At 40.6% G+C, this 20367-nt stretch overlaps 1 protein-coding gene across 6 annotated transcripts in view; it reads right to left on the bottom strand.

Moving 5' to 3' along the window:
• The window catches only part of TOGARAM1 (TOG array regulator of axonemal microtubules 1), a 116943-nt gene that overhangs the window by 26993 nt on the left and 69583 nt on the right, over positions 1-20367 (bottom strand). For 5 of the 6 annotated variants that reach the window (XM_054449148.2, XM_054449149.2, XM_054449150.2 and 2 more), the window contains 4 exons: positions 17992-18145; positions 6579-6684; positions 5498-5733; positions 3837-3995 (listed from right to left, as the gene is read on the bottom strand). In XM_054449148.2, coding sequence (XP_054305123.2) covers positions 3837-3995; positions 5498-5733; positions 6579-6684; positions 17992-18145 — 655 coding nt within the window. Of the gene's footprint in view, positions 1-3512; positions 3640-3836; positions 3996-5497; positions 5734-6578; positions 6685-17991; positions 18146-20367 lie in introns of those variants that run through there. The other variant, XM_063651581.1, reaches the window with a different exon arrangement.

Below are 20367 nucleotides of genomic sequence, written 5' to 3'. Positions count from 1 at the left end.
ATCTTAAGACCACCCATCTTGACCAGGCGCAGTGGCTCACACCTATAATCCCAGCACTTTGAGAGGACAAGATAGGTGGACTGCTTGAGCCCAAGAGTTCAAGATCAGCTTCAGCAACATGGCAAAACCCCATCTCTACAAAAAATACAAAACTTAGCCAGGCGTGGTGACACACGCCTGTAGTCCCAGCTACTCGGGAGGCTGAGGTGGGAGGATCACTTGAGCTCAGGAGGCGGAGGTAGCAGTGAGCCGAGATTATACCACTGTATTCCAGCCTGGGCTAAAGAGCAAGACCCTGTCTCCAAAAAGAAAAGGATCACATATCTCAACCTGACTCCTTCAAATGTAATGAAATTGCAGAAAGAGAAGTGATGTCAGAGAATAAATACTACCTTTCTCCATAACCAGAATAAGGTCTATATCCAGATAAGTAGCTCCTAATCAGTTATATTTTCAAGGGCAATTCTAATGTTTAGCCTGGAATGTTAAGGACTCTAGGTCTATTATAGGGGGCCCAATGATATGAGAAAGGCTAAAACAAACAAGTCAGCAGAGAACAGGGACACAAAATGTGAGAAATATAAAACTCGAAAATTAATTGTAACCATTTTATAATTTTATAACTTTAAATAAGAATCTAAGAAATGACAAAATGGGCTAGAAAGAATTACTATGCCATCAAGAAATGGTTAAGTAAGGAAGCACGAGACGGCCATGAAGAAATCTTTTCTTTTTTTTTTTTAACAAGGTGATAGAGAGGGAGAAAAGAACATCTTTTATTCCTAACTAGCCTATCATGATCTAACCCTCTTGAATTTTTTTGAACATTAACGTGACATGCAGAACTTTAAAATGGTTCCCCAAAGATGTCCTGCTCCAATCCCTAAAATTTGTGAATATAATAAGATATCACTCCCAAGATTATGTTATATCATATAGTACAGTTAACCTTAAAGTAATGACATGATCTGGTGGAATTAATCTAATCAAACGAGCCCTTAAAAGCAGAGAGCTTTCTGGCCGGGTGCGGTGGCTCACGCCTATAATCCCAGCACTTTGGGAGGCCGAGGCAGGCGGATCACGAGGTCAGGAGATCGAGGTCATCCTGGCTAACACAGTGAAACCCCATCTCTACCAAAAATACAAAAAATTAGCCGGGTGTGGTGGCAGGCACTTGTAGTCCCAGCTACTCGGGAGGCTGAGGCAGAATCGCTTGAACCCAGAAGGCGGAGCTTGCAGTGAGCCGAGATCGCGCCACTGCACTCCAACCTGGGCGACAGAGCAAGACTCTGTCTCCAAAAAAAAAAAAAAGCAGAGCGCTTTCTGTGACTGGTACAAAAAGAGGAAGTATGAAAGATCCTATGAAGGGGAGCTCAACATGTTATTGCTGGCTTAATAACAGAGGAGGGTTGCATGCAAAGAAATGTGAGTGGTGTTAAGGAGCTGAGCAAGGACCCTCACTGACAGCCAGCAAGGAAATGCAGACCTCAGTCTTTTTTTTTTTTTTTTGAGAAGTTTCTCTCTGTCCTGGGCTCCTTGCCCATTGACCATTTGCTGTCCACCTACTGGCCGGATGTTCTGGCCTGAGTCAACCCTCTGTCTCACTCTTCACCCAGGTTGGAATGCAATAGTGTCATCTTGATTCACTGCAACCTCCACTTCCTAGGTTCAAGCGATTCTCCTGCTTCAGCCTCCTGAGTAGCTGGGATTATAGGCACACGCCACCACACCCAGCTAAATTTTGTATTTTTAATAGAGATGGGGTTTCATCATGTTGTTTAGTCTGGTCTTAAACTCCTGACCTCAGGTGATCTGCCCATCTCCAACTCCCAAAGTGCTGGGATTATAGGTGTGAGCCACCACGCCCAGCCGACCTCAGTCTTATAACCACAAGGAACTGAATTTGGCAAAGCCCAGCACTGCTATCACCCTGATTTTGGCCTTCTGAAACCATAGGCAGTGAACTGAGGTGAGCCATGCCAGACTTCTGACCTAAAGAACTCTAAGCCAAAAAATGTGGTTGCCTTAAGCTCCTGCATTTGTGTTAAACTTTACACAGCAATGGAAAACTAATATATTTACTTTCTGTATTACCTTTAGGTATAATGAGTTCCATAATATTAACTCCAGATACCTAAAGTAATGAACATCTTTGTCTTAAAATAATAAACATTTTATATACTTCTTTAATCTTTATGACTCAGATTCTTTTAAAAAATTATCCTTTTTTTTTTTTTTTTGAGATGGAGTCTCGCTCTGTCTCTAGGCTGGAGTGCAGTGGCTGAAGAGATTCTCCTGCCTCAGCCTCCCGAGTAGCTGGAACTACAGGCGCATGCCGCCATGCCCGGCTAATTTTTGTATTTTTAGTAGAGATGGGATTTCACCATGTTGGCCAGAATGGTCTCAATCTCTTGACCTCGTGAGCCGCCCGCCTCAGCCTCCCAAAGTGCTGGGATTACAGGTGTGAGCCACCACAACCAGTCTTTTTGTTTTTTTTTGAGATGGAGTCTCGCTCTGTTTCTCAGGCTGGAGTGCAGTGGCACAATCTCAGCTCACTGCAACCTCCGCCTCCCAGGTTCGTGTGATTCTCCTGCCTCAGCCTCCTAGGTAGCTGGGATTACAGGCATGTGCCTGGCTAATTTTTATATTTTGAGTAGAGGCGGGGTTTTAACCATGTTCACAGGCTGGTCTCAAACTCCTGACCTCAGGTGATCTACCTGCCTCCACCTCCCAAAGTGCTGGGATTACAGGCATGAGCCACCGCACCCGGCCATATATCATTACTATAAAAATTTTAGATTTTATATGGGACATTACTGGTCACCTAGTCTACCCTTCCTAATTTTATAGACAAGGAAACAGAGACTAACAGAAATTAAGTAACTTGCTTAAGGACAAACAATGATGGGGACTAGAAATTTAACATAAGCATCTGACTACATCCAAAATTTCTGTCACCACCACAGCCATTATACCATCCACATCTTAATTATTGTGTTGTCTTTCTCTGACTGTTCTTAAACTTCATAAAACTGTTTTTCCAGTACAACCATCAGAAATTTGTGTAGTTTTCAGACTGCAGATATCTCATGTTTTGTAGGATAATATATTGTTATGCATTATTCCTGTATTTTTCTTTCTTTTTTTTGAGACAGAGTCTCGCTCTGTCACCCAGGCTGGAGTGCAATGGCGCGATCTCGGCTCACTGCAACCTCTGCCTCCCGGGTTCAAGCGATTCTCCTGCCTCAGCCTCCAGAGTAGCTGAGATTACAGGCGCCTGCCACCACACCTGGCTAATTTTATTGTATTTTTAGTAGAGACAGGGTTTCACCATGTTGGCCAGGCTTGTCTCGAACTCCTGATCTAGTGATCCACCTGCCTCAGCCTCCCAAACTGCTGGGATTACAGGCATGAGTCACCACGATCGGCCTTATTCCTGTATTTTTCATGTGTACCTATTTCCTTATTTTACCTGATTGCTTGGAAAATATATCATTTTCCCCTAAATGCATTACCTTACATTTGCCCATAATGAAGTTCTTCTGCCACTTTTCTGCCCACTCATACAGTCTTGTGCCGTTTTCATGAAGTTCATCCCTGTGACTTGGCATCTCACTACCCAGAAGTATGTAGTGTCATCTGTAAATTTGGAGAATTCACTGTGCACTCCCTCAAGAATATTTACAAACTGGTTAAATAAGACCATCCCCCAGCACCAATCCCTGGGACCCCACTTCTCCATTTAGAAAATGTTCATTCTTCTTTAAACTTTCTTTCTTTCCCTACTTTTAAGCCCTTATTAATAATAGATTTAGCAAACATTAGCAGATATTCACCTGGTTTCTTGTGAACTGTCTTGAGCAAACTTAGCAGCAGCTGGTAATATACGTTCAGCCATATCCTTTGCTGCAGATAAAATACGTTCTGGTTCCATAAATTCCAATACATCTGATAAATGCTGGGCTGTACACCTTCTTACAGCAATGTGTAAATGGCTACAAGGAGACATGATCAATTAAAACAGAGTTGTTATATAAACTATTCTCCAAATATATATGGATCTATGGGTTGTTTTTGTTTGTTTGTATTTTGGTTTTGTTTTTTGGGACAGGGTTTTGCTCTGTCACTGAGGCTGGAATGCAGTGATGCAATCATGGCTTACTGCAGCTTTGACCTCCTGGGTTCAAGTGATCCTCCTGCCTCAGCCTCCCAAGTAGCTGAGGCCACAGGCATGTGCCACCACACGCAGGTAATTTGATTTTACTTTTAGTACAGACGAGGTCTCGCTATGTTGCCCAGGCTGGTCTCGAACTTCTGGACTCAAGGGATCTTCTCACCCTGGCCTCCCAAAGTGCTGGGATTACAGGTGTGAGCCACCATGCAAGGCTAAAGATCTATCTTAAAGTTAAATGATTTAACAGCTCCTCAACAATCATCCTGTGAGTCTAAAATGTCAAATTATTTGCATTACTTATCCCTTCCCCACAAGTTTAAAGCAAAACACAACTGACATTTAGTTATAGATCTATGAATGTAAATAACATTATTGGAATAACAATAGGGTAACGTTATTACAATAACTTTTATTGAGCTAAAAGTAGATCTACCATTTGATCTAGCAATCCTACTACTTGGAATCTACCCAAACGAAAAGTCCTTATGTGAAAAAGATACTTGCACATGTATGTTTATAGCAACAAAATTCAAAATTACAAAGATGTGGAACCAACCTAAGTGCCCATTGACTAATCAGTGGATAAAGAAAATGTTTTATATATATGTGTATGGATTTTTAGTAGAGATTTAGTAGAGAGTGTATATATATATATATACACACTATGGAATACTACTCTGCCATTAAAATGAATTAAATAGTGTCTTTTGCAGCAAACTTGGATGGAGCTGGAGGCCATTACTCTAATAATGGAGTGAAACACCAAAAACCATATGTTCTCACCTATAAGTGGCAGCTAAGTTATGAGTATGCAAAGTCATACAGGGTGATATATATAATGAACTTTATATAATGAACTTTAGAGAAAGAAGGAGAACAGGAGGGGGGCGAGGGATAAAAACTACACATTAGGTACAATGTACACTACTCAAGTGATGGGTGCACAAAAATCTCAGAATTCACTATTATACAATTCACCCATGTAACAAAAAACCACTTGTATCCCAAAAGCTATTGAAATAAAAATTAATAAAAAAATAGTAATTGTAAGGCTCCTAAAGCCAAATTGCCTAGATGATTTTGTGTGGCAGACATTTTGCTAGGCGCCCAAGGGACAAAAGAAGTATACATATTCTATGAGAAAAATAATAAAAACATTATTCTTTTCATAATCGGCACGTAGTATAATGTTTATCTCATAGGAACTTTTTAATAAATGTTTTTTGACTGATATACTACTAAGATTTGCTTCTTTTCTACACTCCCGATTGCAACATTTCATTTTTAGTTCAAAGACATTTCAAGGTTAATTTTGAACATTACCTTTGTCCACCATTGATAAGAGAAACAACTGCACGTGCAGGAGTTACATTATTAACCATAGCTCTCAATGCTTTGTCAACATCTTCTCTTATAAATGTATTTGATTCACCAGCCTTGTGTAACAAAACTTTTACTGTGGTATCTAGCTCTTGATCCATGCTCTTTTTCAAATAAGTGAAAAGATCACTTAAACAGACCACAGCAGCACGAGAAACTCCAGAACGTAAATTTTTCACCTAAAAAAAAATTCAAAATGTACATTTTGCTGATATTCTGCAAGAAAATCACTAATAATAACTTGGAAAGGAATTTTACAATTTTTTTTTTTTTTTTTTTTTTGAGTTAGGGTCTTGCTCTGTCGACCAGGCTGGAGTGCAGTAGCATGATTTCGGCTCACTGCAACCTCTGCCTCCCAGGTCCAAGCAATTCTCGTCCCTCAGCCACCTGAGTAGCTGGGATTACAGGTGCACACCACCATGGCTGGCTAATTTTTGTTATTTTTAGTCAAAATGGGGTTTTGCCATGTTGGGCCGGCTGGTCTCAAACTCCTGGCTTCAAGTAACATATCTTAAACTGGGCTTACACCTATAATCCCAGCACTTTGGGAGGCTGAGGTGGGTGGATCACCTGAGGTAAGGAGTTCAAGACCAGCCTGGCCAATATGGTCAAACCCTGTCTCTACTCAAAATACAAAAATTAGCCAGGCCTGGTGGTGTGTGCCTGTAATCCCAGCTACTTGGGAGACTGAGTCAGGAGAGTCTCTTGAACCTAGGAGGAGAAGGTTGCAGTGACCCCGGATCCCACCACTGCACTCCAGCCTGGGCAACAGAGCAAGACTCCGTTTCAAAAACAAACAAACAAAACCCCACATCTTAATATATATTATCTTTTGTCCTAAGAATCAACATCTATTAAGTTTCTCTTAATGTTGCAAATTAAGACATGGACTACTTTAATTAAATACAAGCCTTTTATATCATATGGTACAGAGTTGTTTAAAAATTTTAAAGGTCAAATAAACATAGCATATTTATCCTTTGTTATTCTAACAATCCTTAACTCATCTGAAAAACAAGTTTACCTCTTGAACAACTGCAAAATTTGTTTCATGCAACTTTGTGTTCAGTATCTCAGAATGAAAAGCAGCTAAGCATCTAATAAAATTCAGTCCCTCAATTTTCTTCTCCCTATGGGAAAAAGAAATGACAAGATCATTCGTTAAATGGGACTCAACTGGAACAAGATCACAAATGTCTTATTTTCTGTGTATGGAATATTGCCAAGGAAGAGGTTCAGAAAGGTGAAAAAGGTTCAGAAGAAAAGTTTGAGTTTAGCAGAGGTTGGTTCATGAGGTTGAGGGAAAGAAGCCATCTCCATAACATAAAAGTGCAATGTAGGCTGGGTGCGGTAGCTCATGTCTGTAATACCAGCATTTTGGGAGGCCGAGGCAGGTGGATCAAGAGGTCAGGAGTTCGAGACCAGCCAGGCCAACATGGTGAAATGCTGTCTCTACTAAAAATACAAAAATTAGCTGGGCGTGGTGGTGGACACCTGTAATCCCAGCTACTCGGGAGGCTGAGGCAGGAGAATCACTTAAACCTGGGAGGTAGAGGTTGCAGTGAGCCAAGATCGCACCACTGCGCTCCAGCCTGGATGACAAAGCAAGACTCCGTCTCAAAGAGAAAAAAAAATAAAAGTGCAATGTGATGCAGTAGGTGCTAATGTAGTAGCTGCAGCAAGTTATCCAGAAGATCTAGGTAAGGTAACAGATACAAGTAGCTACATGAAACAGCAGATGTTCAATGTAAATGAAACAGCCTCCTATTAGAAGATGCCATCTAGGACTTTCAAAACCAGTATGATTCTTAGGTGCTAAATTTTCAGAATTGAAGTTATGTTAGCATGCATGAAAACAACATTAATCTCCTTATACATCTCCATCAGAGCTCATGAGTGACCAGGTACACTGTCAATGAGCAGTAATATTTACTGTGATTGCTAAAATTACCACAGCCAGCCACTACCACCCTGATCAGTCAGCAGCCATCAACATCAAGGTAAGATTCTCCACTAGCAAAAAGATTACAACTCACTGAGGGTTCAGGTGATCAGCAGTATTTTTTAGCAATTAAGTATTTTTTAATTAAGGCATATTGATTTTTTTAGGCATAATACTACTGTGCACTTATTAGACTACATTATAGTGTAAACATAACTTTTATATCTTTTAGATTTAAAAGATTATAATTATATTAACTTACACAATCTGTAATTGTGTACCTATACAATTATAATATAGATATAATTGTAGATCTGTGTATTTCTCCTTAAATTTCTATTAGTTGTTTTCTTCATGTATTCTGAAGCATTCATGCGTGCTCTCTCTATATATATTTATGTGTGTGTCTGTGTGTGTGTGTGTGTGTGTTAGAACTGATACATCTTCTTGATGAATAGACCCTTTTATGATTTAACAATAGGCCTGGTTAGCTGATCCTTCATTATCTGTCCCTTGGTAATAAAGAGTTACAATTTTTGGTAAGGATTTAAATTTTTTTCCCTAGTGTTCTAGAGAGCTACCAAAGTGCTTTCTGTGAGGAAGTCCCATGGTCTGGTTTATATCTTAACAGTATCAACAGCTGTTATATGAGATGGAATAATAATGCAAGCATAGAAACCAGTGAAGAAACTACAACAGCCATGTGGGAGATAATTACGGCATGAACTAGAGGGATGGCAGCAGAGACTGCAGTAGGTAATTGGTTTCAGGATATGTTCTGAAAATATAAGAATTGATGGAATGTAAAGAAATGAGAGGCCAGGTGCAGTGGCTCACACCTATAATCCTAACACTTTGGGAGGCTGAGGCGGGCGGATTGCTTGAGCCCAGTATTTCAAGACTAGTTTGGGTGAAACTCTGTCTCTACGAACAATACAAAAATTAGCCAGGCGTGGTAGTGTGCACCTGTAGCCACAGCTACTTGTGTGGCTGAAGTGGGAGGATCACCTGAGCCCACAGAGGTCGAGGTTGCAGTAAGCTGTGATCGTGCCACTGCACTTCAGCCTGGGTGACACAGTGAGACTCTGTCTCAAACAAACAAAGACAAAAAAAAGTCAACCCTGACTTGGAATGAACAACCAAATGTGTAAGGCAGGGCTATTAACTAAGACAGTGAACACTGAGGGAGAAGTATATTTCAGATTAGGAAGAGGGCAAATAAGAAGTTCTGTGTTAAGAATTTTTATCTCTATGTTCTTGTGCTATATTAAGAATCAGTCTGTAGTTTTCCTGTCTTTGTATGGTTTTAGTATCAGAGTAATGGTGGCCTCAATCAATGAGATGAGAAGAACTCCATCTTATTCAACGTTCTAAAAGTATATGTAGAATTGGTATCTTCGTAAAAATTTTGGGATAAACTATCAGAAACTGAAGGTTTCTTTGTGGAAACTTTTTTTTTTTTGAGAGGGAGTCTTGCTCTGTCACCCAGGCTGGAGTGCAGTGGCGTGATCTCGGCTCACTGCAACCACCACCTCCTGGGTTCATGTGATTCTCCTGCCTCAGCCTCAGGAGTAGCTGGGATTACAGGCATGTGCCACCATGGCTGGCTAACTGTTGTATTTTTAGTAGAGATGAGGTTTCACATGTTGGCCAGGTGGTCTCGAACTCCTGACCTCAAGTGATCTGCCCGCCTTGGCCTCCCAAAGTGCTAAGATTACAGGCGTGAGCCACCACTCCTGGCCTCTATGTGGGAAAATTTAAACAAAAATTGAATTTCATGAATAGATACTGGGTTATACAAGTTATTATTATTATTACTTTTTTGAGATAGAGTCTCGCTCTGTTGCCCAGGCTGGAGTGCAGTGGTGTGATCTCAGCTCACTGCAACCTTCTCCTCCTGGGTTCAAGCGATCCTTGTGCCTTAGCCTCCTGAATAGCTGGGATTACAGGCATGGGCCGCCACACCTGGCCAATTTTTGTATTTTTAGTAGAGATGGGGTTTCACCATGTTAGCCATGCTGGTCTTGAACTCCTGGCCTCAAGTTATCTGCCTGCCTTGGCCTCCCAAAGTGCTGAATTACAGGCATGAGCCACTGTGCCCGGTCACAAGTTATCTATTTCTTTATGAATGAGTTTTGGTAGTTTGTGTCTTTCAAATAATTTGTCCATTTCACCTAAGTTGTTGAATTTTGGGGCATCATGCTGTTTATCATATTTCTATATTATCTGTTTAACAGCTGTATGATCAGTAGTGATGTTTCTTCTCTCATTCTTGATGTTTGTAATTTTTCTCTTCTTTTTCTTGGTCAATCTGACTAGAGGCTTATCCATTTTATTGATCTTCTTCCAAGAACCTGCTTTTGCTTTCATTGATTTTCTCTATTGTTTTCCACTGCAATGATTTCCACACGGATCTTTATTATTTCCTTTCTTTGCTTACTTTGGGCTTCATGTGCTCTTCTGTTTCTAGTTTCTTAAGGTGAAAGCTGATTTCCTTGATATAGAACTTTTCTTCTTTTCTAATATAGGTGTTATACTGTGACATATTCCTCTTTAATTTGGCTACATCCCACAAATTTTGATGTTTCATTCTTTATTTCATCAAATTCAAAATAGTTTGTAATTTTCCTTTTGATTTCTTATTTCTTCTTAGATCTATCGGTTACACATATAAGTGTGTTACTTAGTTTCTAAATATTTGAGCATTTTCCAAATACCTGTAATTAATTTCCAATTTAATTCCAGAGAACAAAATTTATAAAATCTGATTCCTTTTAAATTACTTGTTTTATAGCCTAGAATAAGGTCTTTCTTAGTAAATATATCTTGTGGACTTGAACAGAATGTGAATTCTGCTGCTGTAGGTGGAATGTGTTATAAATGTTAATTGGGTCACATTGATGGCAGTGGCAGCCCCTCTGGAGTGGCCGCTGTGAAGACACCAGCTGTGGCAGGGAAGGTGCGCTGGGACTGTGTGCTCCCTGGAGCCAGCGGGAGCCAGGAACAGGTGGGAACCATGCCCCCGTCTGAGTAGAAGGGGTAGGAGCCCTGACCTCTTGGGTGCAGCTGCAGCCACTCAGCCACAGCTGCAGACCTGGGCATTCCTGTGTTCTCAGGGGACCTGGAAACCCCCCTGCCCCTGCCCCCGCAGGCTCAGAAGTGCCTTCTCCCACTGCCTGGTTCTCCCCACTCCCAGCACAACCTCCAATTTTGGAGCAAAGTTGTGGCTGATCCTGGGTGCTGTCAGGACCTAGTCGGGTGTGCACACACTTGGGGTAGTGCTGACATGGTCCCCTCTGGACTTTGGGCACCAACAAGCATGGGAAGGAACCAGGAGGGTGCTGAGGGCAGCTTGGTGTGGGCCTCCAGGCACCCCTCAGCACAAACAGCCTGGGCACTATGGACAGCAGGTTGATGGTGGCAGGAGGCAGACTCCTGGGCAGAAAGGGACAGGTGAAGCCACACCTTCAAGCCAGGGACAGACTGAAGCTTGTGGGAGTGGGCTGCTAGTTCCACACACTGGAGTGAGAACTTATGGTGCTTTTTCCAGGCCTGCCCATGGACCAATCAACATGCACTTCTTCCCCTCTGAAGCCCATAAAAATCCTGGACTCAGCCAGAGTCTGGAAGATGGGATGACCTGCCTGTGGAGAAAAGCTACCCTCTAAGGGTCTCCTCTCTGCTGAGAGCTGTACCCTTATCAGCACAACCTGCCTGCAGATAAAAGCTACCCACTCTGGGTCTCCTCTCTGCTGAGGGCTGCAGAGACACCAAAATGACCTGCCTGCAGATAGGAGCTACCCACTCCGGGTGTCCTCTCCACTTAGGGCTGCACAGACATCAGGATGACCTGCCTGTGGATACGAGGTACCCACTCCGGGTCTCCCCTCCACTGAGGGTTGCACAGATGTCAGGACAACTTGCCTGCAGAAAGGAGCTACCCACTTCAGGTCTTCTGAGAGGTATACTGTTGCTCACTAAAGCACCTCTTCACCTTGCTCCACAACTGGAGGTATGCTCCAGTTGTCCACATACCTAATTCTTCTTGGACTCAGGACAATAATTCGGGACTGAAACATCTGTAACACAAACATGGATGAAACCTCCCCCAAACCCAATCACATTGCCACCACTCATGACACTGTGGGCAATGAGAAGGTGGGAAGAAAGAAGGAGAAAAGAGCTGTGGCCCTATGGGGAACCCAGACTTAGGAGCTTCCCAAGCAAGGGCTGTGATACTCTCTTTGGGGTTCTGCAGTTGCTGGCATCTCCAAGCTTCTGGGTGCCACCACATTCCCTGGTGCCCGCAGTGGAAGCTGCTTGTGGTACATCTGGTCCAGCTGTAGCAGGAAGCCAGCAGCTGTGCCAGTGCATGGAGTTGCCTATCCTGCCACAACCAGTATATGCCTGGTTATGTGCAGTGGCCAGACCCCGTGCTCATGCACCCCTTGCTGCTCTGTGCCTGGCTCACCCTTTGTAGGCATGGGATCTGGGCTGATAGCAAAAGCCAAGCACAGCCTGGGAGGCCGAGTGGGCGGAATGAGCCCAAGTGGGCCTGAGTAAAACTTGGGCAAAGGTGGCACTGGCCACAGAGGTTTCTGGCTGGCAAAGTAACACCTTAAGGATCCCATGACAAAATTGGTCAATACTGTTCTTCAGGCCAAGTGCAGTGACCTAAGCCTGTAATCTCAACACTTTGGAAGGCTGAGGTGGATGGATTGCTTGAGCCCAGGTATTTGAGACCAGCCTGAGTAACATAGAAAAACCCCATCTCTACTAAAAATACATACAAAAAAGTGTTGTCCAAATCTTCTACATCTTTACTTTTTTCTTTTTTTTTTTTTTTTTGAGATGGAGTCTTGCTCTGTCACCCAGGCTGGGGTGCAGTGGCCCGATCTAGGCTCACTATAACCTCTGACTCCTGGGTTCAAGTGATTCTCCTGTCTCAGCCTCCCCAGTAGCTGGGACTACAGGCATGCCCGGCTTTTTTTTTTTTTTTTTGGTATTTTTAGTAGAGATGGGGCTTCACCGTGTTAACCAGGATGGTCTCAATCTCCTGCCCTTGTGATCCGCCTGCCTCGGACTCCCAAAGTGTTGAGATTACAGGCATGAGCCACCGCACCTGGCCATCTTTACTGATTTTCTTTCAACTTGTTCTATTAATTAATGAGAGAGGATTAATGAAGTTGCAATTATAATTAGAGATTTATTTCTCCTTGCAGTTCTATTAGTTTTTGCTTAATGTATTTTCAAGCAATATTATATGGTAAATAAACATCAGGACTGCCATGTCCTCTTGATGAATTAATTCCTTTATAACTACAAAATGATCCTCTTTATTCTGGATGTGGTAGACAGAATCCAAAGATGGCATCCATAATTCCTACCCCTGATTTACACAGCCTGTATTACACCCTCTCCATGAATGTGTTGCGATATCACTCCCTGTGACTGATACGTGAATGTGTTGGGATACCACTCCCTGTGATCATATTAAGTGCGACGGCAAAAGAGATTTGCAGATTTAATTATGGTCCCTAATCAGTTGACTTCAAGTTAATCAAAAGGGAGATTATCCTGGGGAGGCTTTACCTCCCTTAAAAGAGATAAGCAGCAGCAGCAGAGATTCTCCTCCTGGCTTTCAAGAAGTAAGCTACATGTTGAGAGGATCTGTATCTGTGTGTGTGGCACATAATAAGGACACAAGGTTGACCTCTAGAAGATGAGAGGGTCCCTGGCTGACAGCTAGCAAGATAATTGATAGGGTTTGGCTATGTCCCAGGATTCAGGAGGGAGCCACAGGGAGGTAACTGAATCATGGGGGCCAGTCTTTCCCGTGCTATTCTCATGATAGTGAATAAGTCTCACAAGATCTGATGAGTTTATCAGGGGTTTCCACCTTTGCTTCATTTTCTCTTGCTGCCACCATGTAAGAAGTGCCTTTTGCCTCCCGCCATGATCCTGAGGCCTCCCCAGTCATGTGGAACTGTTAAATCCAATTAAACCTCTTTTTCTTCTCCTCTTGGATATGTCTTTATCAGCAGCATGAAAATGGACTGATACAAAAATGAAAACCACAGTTGCATATCTACAAGGAAGAGAATTCTTCCAAACAATGAGCTTCTAAGAAAATTGAAAGAAGAGATCACATCCCTGGCTGATACTTTGATTTCAGCCTAGTGGTATTTTGAGCAAAGAGTTGAGTTAACTTATATCTGATCTCTTGACCCAGAAAACTGAGAGTTAATCAATTTGTGTGATTTGAATCCATTGAGTTTGTGGCAATTTGTTACATAACAATATAAAATAAATACTCTCATTAATATTCTTTGCTTTGAAATATACTTTGATATTAATATGGCCATGTAATCTATCTTTTGATTAGTGTTAGCATGGTATACATCTTTTTGCATCTCTACTTTTAAATTATTTGTACCTATATATTTAAATGGAATTTCTTATAGGTAGCATATAGTTGGGTCTTGCTTTTTAATCTAATCTCACTAGAGTGTTTAGTTCATCTACATTTAATGTGATTAGATGATTGGGTTTAAGTCTATCATCTAGCTGTTTGTTTTCTATTTGTCCCATCTTTTCTTTATGATTATTTTTATAGTTACATTTTATCTCCTTTGTTGCCTTGGTAAAGCAATACTGCCATGTCTTCCCTTTGGGCCTTTGTATCAAAATGTCAGACATTTTGCTTCTTTTAAAACTTTTTTTTTTTTAAGAGACAAGGTCTTGCTCTGTTGCTCAGGCTGGAGTGTAGTGGCACAATCACAGCTCACTGCAGCCTCGAACCCCTGGATTCAGGTGATCCTTCTGCCTCAGCCTCCTGAGTAGCTGTGACTACAGAAACACATCACTGCATCCAGATTTTAAATTTTTTTTCTTATTTTTTTTTTTTCTAGAGATGAGGTCTTGCTATATTGCAAAGGCTGGTCTTGAACTTCTGGGCTCAAGCAATCCTCCTGGCTTGGCCTCATAAAGTGCTGGGATTACAAGTGTAAAAGCCACCATGTCCGGCCCACTACTTTTATTTTTGAAAGATATTTTCATTGGATATAGAATTCTAGATTGACAGTTTGTTTTTCCTTTCAGTACTCTAAAGAGCTCACTGAACTGTTTTTTGGTTTGCAGTGTATTTGATGAGTAGTCTGATCTCTGTTCTATATGTAATGTCTTGCCCCTAGCTATTTTTAAGATTTTCTCCATCCCTAATTTTAGGCCTTTTGATTGTATCTCCTTGAAATATTTCTTTTCATGTTTCTTGTGTTTGGTGTTCATTGAACTTCTTAGATCTTTGGGTTTATAGTTTTCATCCAATTTGAACACATTTTGTCCATTTTTTTCTGCAAATATTCTTTTTTGTCTCCTTCTCTGTCTGGTAACTCCAATTACACATAACTTGAAGTTGTCCCACAATTGACAGATTTTTTGGACTTTTTTTTCAGCCTTGTTTCTCTCATTGTTTCATTTTGATTTTTTTTTTTACTTCAGACAGAGTCTCACCCTGTTGCCCAGGCTGGGTGCAGTGGTACGATCTCAGCTCACTGCAACCTCCGCCTCCCGGGTTTAAGCAATTCTCCTGCCCCAGTCACCCCAGTAGCTGGGACTACAGGTGTGCATCACCACACCCAGCTAATTTTTGCATTTTTGGTAGACACAGGATTTTGCCTTATTGGCCAGGCTTCATTGTTTCATTTTGAATAGTTTCAATGGTTACGTCTTCAACTTCACTAATCTTTTCTTCTGGAATGTCTAACCTATTAATCTCATCCAGTGTATTTCCTATCTCAGACATTATAGCTTTCATCTGCAGACATTAGTTTTGGGTTTCTTATATATATTGTATGTCTTTACTTGCTCAACCTTTCCTCCAGCCTCTTTAATGCATGCAATAGTTACAGTTACAATGTCTTTGTCTACTAATTCTATCACCTGTGTCATTTTTGCATTGGTTTCACTTGTTGGCTTTTTTTCTTCTCACTATTGGTTATATTTTCCTGCTTCTCTGCATGCCTGGTAATTTCACTTTAGCTATTTTTGTATTCCTATAAATATTCTTCAGCTTTGTTCTGGGATATAGTTATTTGAAAATGTATTTCAAATAAGGATCAAATGTTTGATCCTCTTAGGCCTTGCTTTTAAACTTCATTAGGTGGGAACCAAACTAACATTCAGTCTATGGTTTATTTTACTATACTATGGAGCAAAACTCTCTGAGTATTCTACCCAATGCCCTGTGAATTATGAACTTTTCCTGGTTCATAATTTTGCTGGTGGGAACACGAAGTATTATTAACATTGTATATGCTCCTGACATTGTTCCTTGTAATTTTTTTGAGTAGTTCTTGTTCTGGCCTCAGGAAATGTATTTACATGCATGCCCCGACCAGTTGTCTGCTAAACATTTGAGTAAAATCCTCTTATGATCTCTGGATCTCTCTGTGGAGCTCTATCTGGCATTCTGTCCTGCAAAGTCTAGTCACCATGGCCTCCTCAAACTCTCAGCACCATGTCCATCTCTGATGCTATCTGCCTGTTTTCCCTTCCTTTAGCTGCAACCTGGAAACTCTCTCCAGAAAGCAAGCTGGGTAATTGTAGGGCTCACCTGGTTTGTTTCCTGTCTCTCAGAGATCAACATCTTTCCATAGCCTGGTGAACAGTATCTTGAAAACTATTGGTTTTTTTTGTTGTTGTTTCTTTGTTTTTGAGATGGAGTCTCACTCTGTCACCCAGGCGGGAGTGCAGTGACACGATCTCAGTTCACCGCAACCTCTGCCTCCCAGGTTCAAGCGATTCTTGTGCCTCAGCCTCCCAAATGGCTGGTACTACAGACGTGCGCCACCATGCACCAGCTGATTTTTTGCGTTTTTTAGTACAGACAAGGTTTTATCATGTTGCCCAGGCTGGTCTCGAACTCCTGACCTCAAGTCATCTGGCCTCCCAAAGTGCTGAGATTACAGGCGTGAGCCACTGTGCCCGGCCCTTGAAAACTATTGTTTCATACATTTTGTATAATTTCGTTAGATCTTTCACGTTATGAGGGCAAATACAGTCCTGTTAATCCATGTTGGCAGGAAGAAGTTCAGGATTTCTTTTCTGGATATGTTAAATTTAAGATGTCTACTGGCATCTAAGTAGAAGGGCCAAGTTGGGCTGTTGGATTACTTCTTTTTGAGTCTAGAGCTCAAAATGATACCAGGGATACAGATATACATTTATGAAAAATCAGAGTTTAGATGGAATTTAAAGCTGTGAGACTGAATGAAATAATTTAAGAAGGGATTGGCAAACTATGACTCATGGGCCAAATGTGGCTCCATCAGAATTTTTTAATGAGTAAAGTTTTCATATAATGTTTTATAAGTAAAGTTTTATAGAAACACAGCTATGCCCATTTGTTTAGATACTGTTTTAAGGCTGCTTTTGCACAACAACAGAGTTCAGTATTTGCAACAGAGGCATCTGCCCTGCAAAGTCTAAAACACCTATTACCTGGATCTTTACAGAAAAAGATTGCCAGAAAGACTGCCCTTGAGCTACAAAATGAATGTAGAAGGAGAATGCCAGTGGATTAAATTCTGCAGAACTTCTATTTTTTTTTTTTTTTTTTGAGACAGAGTTTCACTCTGTTGCCCAGGCTGGAGTGCAGTTGCCCAATCTTGGCTCACTGCAACCTCCACCTCCCAGGTTCAAGCAATTCTCCTGCCTCAGTCTCCCAAGTAGCTGGGACTGCAGGCACCCGCCACCATGCCTGGCTAATTTTTTTTGTATTTTTAGTAGAGATGGGGTTTCACTATGTTGGCCAGGCTAGTCTTGAACTCCTGACCTTGTGATTCGCCCACCTCGGCCTCCCAAAGTGCTGGGATTACAGGCGTGAGCCACTGCACCCGGCCTGGAGGTTTTTAAAAAATAAGAGATATTATGGCATGTTTTAAAGTTGATGAATATGCTCTAGAACAGAGGCAAAACTGATAAAGAGGTATAAGATGGGTACAATGAGAGATAGTGAAGGAACAAGGGAGGAAATGGGACAAAGGCAGTAAGTGGACGCTCCCACTGAAACACGTGAGATGCACATTGCCACTGTCTTTTGTCTCCCTTGAGTTACTGGCTGGGCTGGTTGGGTGGCTGCTATCACTACAATAAGAGCAGGTAAGTATTTCCAGGACTATTAATAATTATATTTCCCAGAGAAATACTTTGAGAAATGGTGAAATTTGTATCCCATTATCAAAGGGTTTACATAATCCATTATAAAGCTAAATTATATGTTTATGGCATATAAGTTATAATACAACTGGTAATAAAGTACTATTAGGGCCAGAGTTCAGCTACATTAATAAGCTGAAAAGACTCTGATGCCTAAGAACTAAATACTCATTTCTAAGATTATTTTAATAGAAAATGTGTTTCAAGATTTTTAATTAAATATTTACAGAAAGCTTTTGAACTCTGCTTAGTTTTAAGTTAAGGATGGTGAACTTACCAATCCTCATCAGCCAAAAGCCTCAGGGCTTCTGTCAGTGCTATTTCTGGTTTAGAGAATGGCCGTAGTTCTGACAGATCCATTATTTCTGGACTATGAGTGACAGAAGGCATCCTTTCTTTATACTGTGAAACAGCTCCAGTAGATGTTTCACCTAAAACAAAATATATTAAATAAACTACGAGAGAACCTTTTTAAAAAAATTTTTATCTTTTTGAGATGGAGTCTCGCTCTGTTGCCCAGGCTAGGGTGCAGTAGTACGATCTTAGCTCACTGCAACCTCCACTTCCTGGTTCAAGCAATTCTCCTGCCTCAACCAATTCTCCTGCCTCAACCTTGCAAGTAGCTGGGACTACAGGTGCGCACCACAACGCCCGGCTAATTTTTGTATTTTTAGTAGAGACAGGGTTTCACCATGTTGGTCAAGCTGGTCTTGAACTCCTGACCTCAAGCAATCCATCTGCCTCAGCCTCCCAAAGTGCTGGGATTACAGGCGTGAGCCACCATGCCCAGCCAAGAGTCCTTTATACAAAGGATACAAACATTATTCTGACTACAGTTGTGATGAATATTTATTATGGAAACTTAGAACTATTAGTTTAGTCTTGAGGAAAATTACAGTACCCAGAAACCAAAACTATTGAAAACTTTACTTTTTATATGCAAAACTACTGAAAACTTTACTGAAAACTTTTAGATGCAAAATTATTAACAAATTATATTTAATAAAAATACAAGTAATTTTTCAGTCATGAGTCATAACAAAGTCTAGCTTTAACAGCTAAAAGTAAAAGAAGCAGTATAATCCCATTTTGTAAAACTGTGGATATATATGTTTTATAACTGAGAAGTGAAGATGAAGGTTCATGGCATCTGTATGTAGAATTCTAGTTGATATTCTCTATTGATATAGAATTAGTGGCCTATTACAAATTCTAAGACCATGTGTAGTAATAAGAATGATGTTTCTTCTGTAATAAGACATTGACCAAGCACTTTCCAGATGTAAGGCACTGTACTATAAGTTGAGAAGACAAATCATCCTCTTTGAGTGCTCAGGATAATATCCTTGAGAGCACTGTATAATGTGAGACACGTGCAGTGGAGATATTAAAAAGAAAAGGGTCAAATAGAATGGGCTTTTATAAGTAGGTAAAGATTTACTGGCTATTTTTCCATACTAAGAGACATTTTTAGAAAGGAAATATTAGTCACTAGAAACTATCATCAAAAATTATTAATCATGTTATCCGTGAGAAAATGTTACCTGAAATTACAAATATAAGAAATTTCACTTGATGTTGCATACTAATTACATATTCAGAGTTGGTCATTTAAAATCCAAAGGCAACAAGGTGTTAATGATATTAGCTGGCATTTATTAAATACTATACACCAGACCTTGGAATAAATGCTTTGCAAACTTTACTGCATTTAATTATCTCAACAAAGCTGAGGTAGGCATTCTAACTATCTTTATTTTGCAGCTGAGAAAATAATTGTGTTTTACAGAGACTGAGAAATTTACTTAAGGTTCCATTGCTAATGAGTAGGAGAGGCAGGACTTAGATCTATGGCCACCATTACGTATGATCTTATATAAAGAGGTATAAGACAGAATCTCTGCTTTCAAAAAATTCATCATACATCTAACAAAAAATGTAAAAAGGTAAAATATGATGCCTTAAATTACTATAGTGATAAATCAGTACCAGTTTTTGTTATGTGAGGAAGATGATATACCAATTAAAGAATATAATAGACCCCTTTCACTTTTTTTTTGATGGTTCAGATGGACCCTCATTAGGCTTCACATCTAAGACTAACATGTATAAATAAAATCCTCCAGCTTTGGAATATCCCAATCCTGAAAGAATAGCAAATAAAAAAATAGCACTATTATCATTTATTATCTTCCCTGGTATTGTGCTAAGTCCATCATTTATACTATCTAATTTAATTCATTCAACACCCTACATAGTAATTATTAGTAGTGCATTACAGATGAAGAAACCAATGTGGAAGTTTTAAGAATTCCCTTAATATATCTAATCCATTCCCACACTCATGAAACAATAACTCATTAGAAAGAGATATAGATAAACACCAAATTTTCAACCTTGAGATTATAACAATACGAAGTACTATCACCTATATTTTGTTTTCACCTGAAGAATGTTATTTTGAAAAAGGAGGTGTATAGAATATCAATTGAAAGTAGTGATGCTCAAATGAAGTTTTTTTTAAAAAAAAAACTTCCACTGTTGGCTGGGCATGGTGGCTCACACCTGTAATCCCAGCATTCTGGGAGGCTGAGGTGAGCGGATCATGAGGTCAGGAGTTCGAGACCAGCCTATCCAACATGGTGAAACCCCG

The sequence above is a fragment of the Pongo pygmaeus genome, chromosome 15, assembly GCF_028885625.2.
Source record: "Pongo pygmaeus isolate AG05252 chromosome 15, NHGRI_mPonPyg2-v2.0_pri, whole genome shotgun sequence".
NCBI lineage: Eukaryota > Metazoa > Chordata > Mammalia > Primates > Hominidae > Pongo > Pongo pygmaeus.
This window is presented reverse-complemented; position numbering and strand designations above follow the sequence as displayed.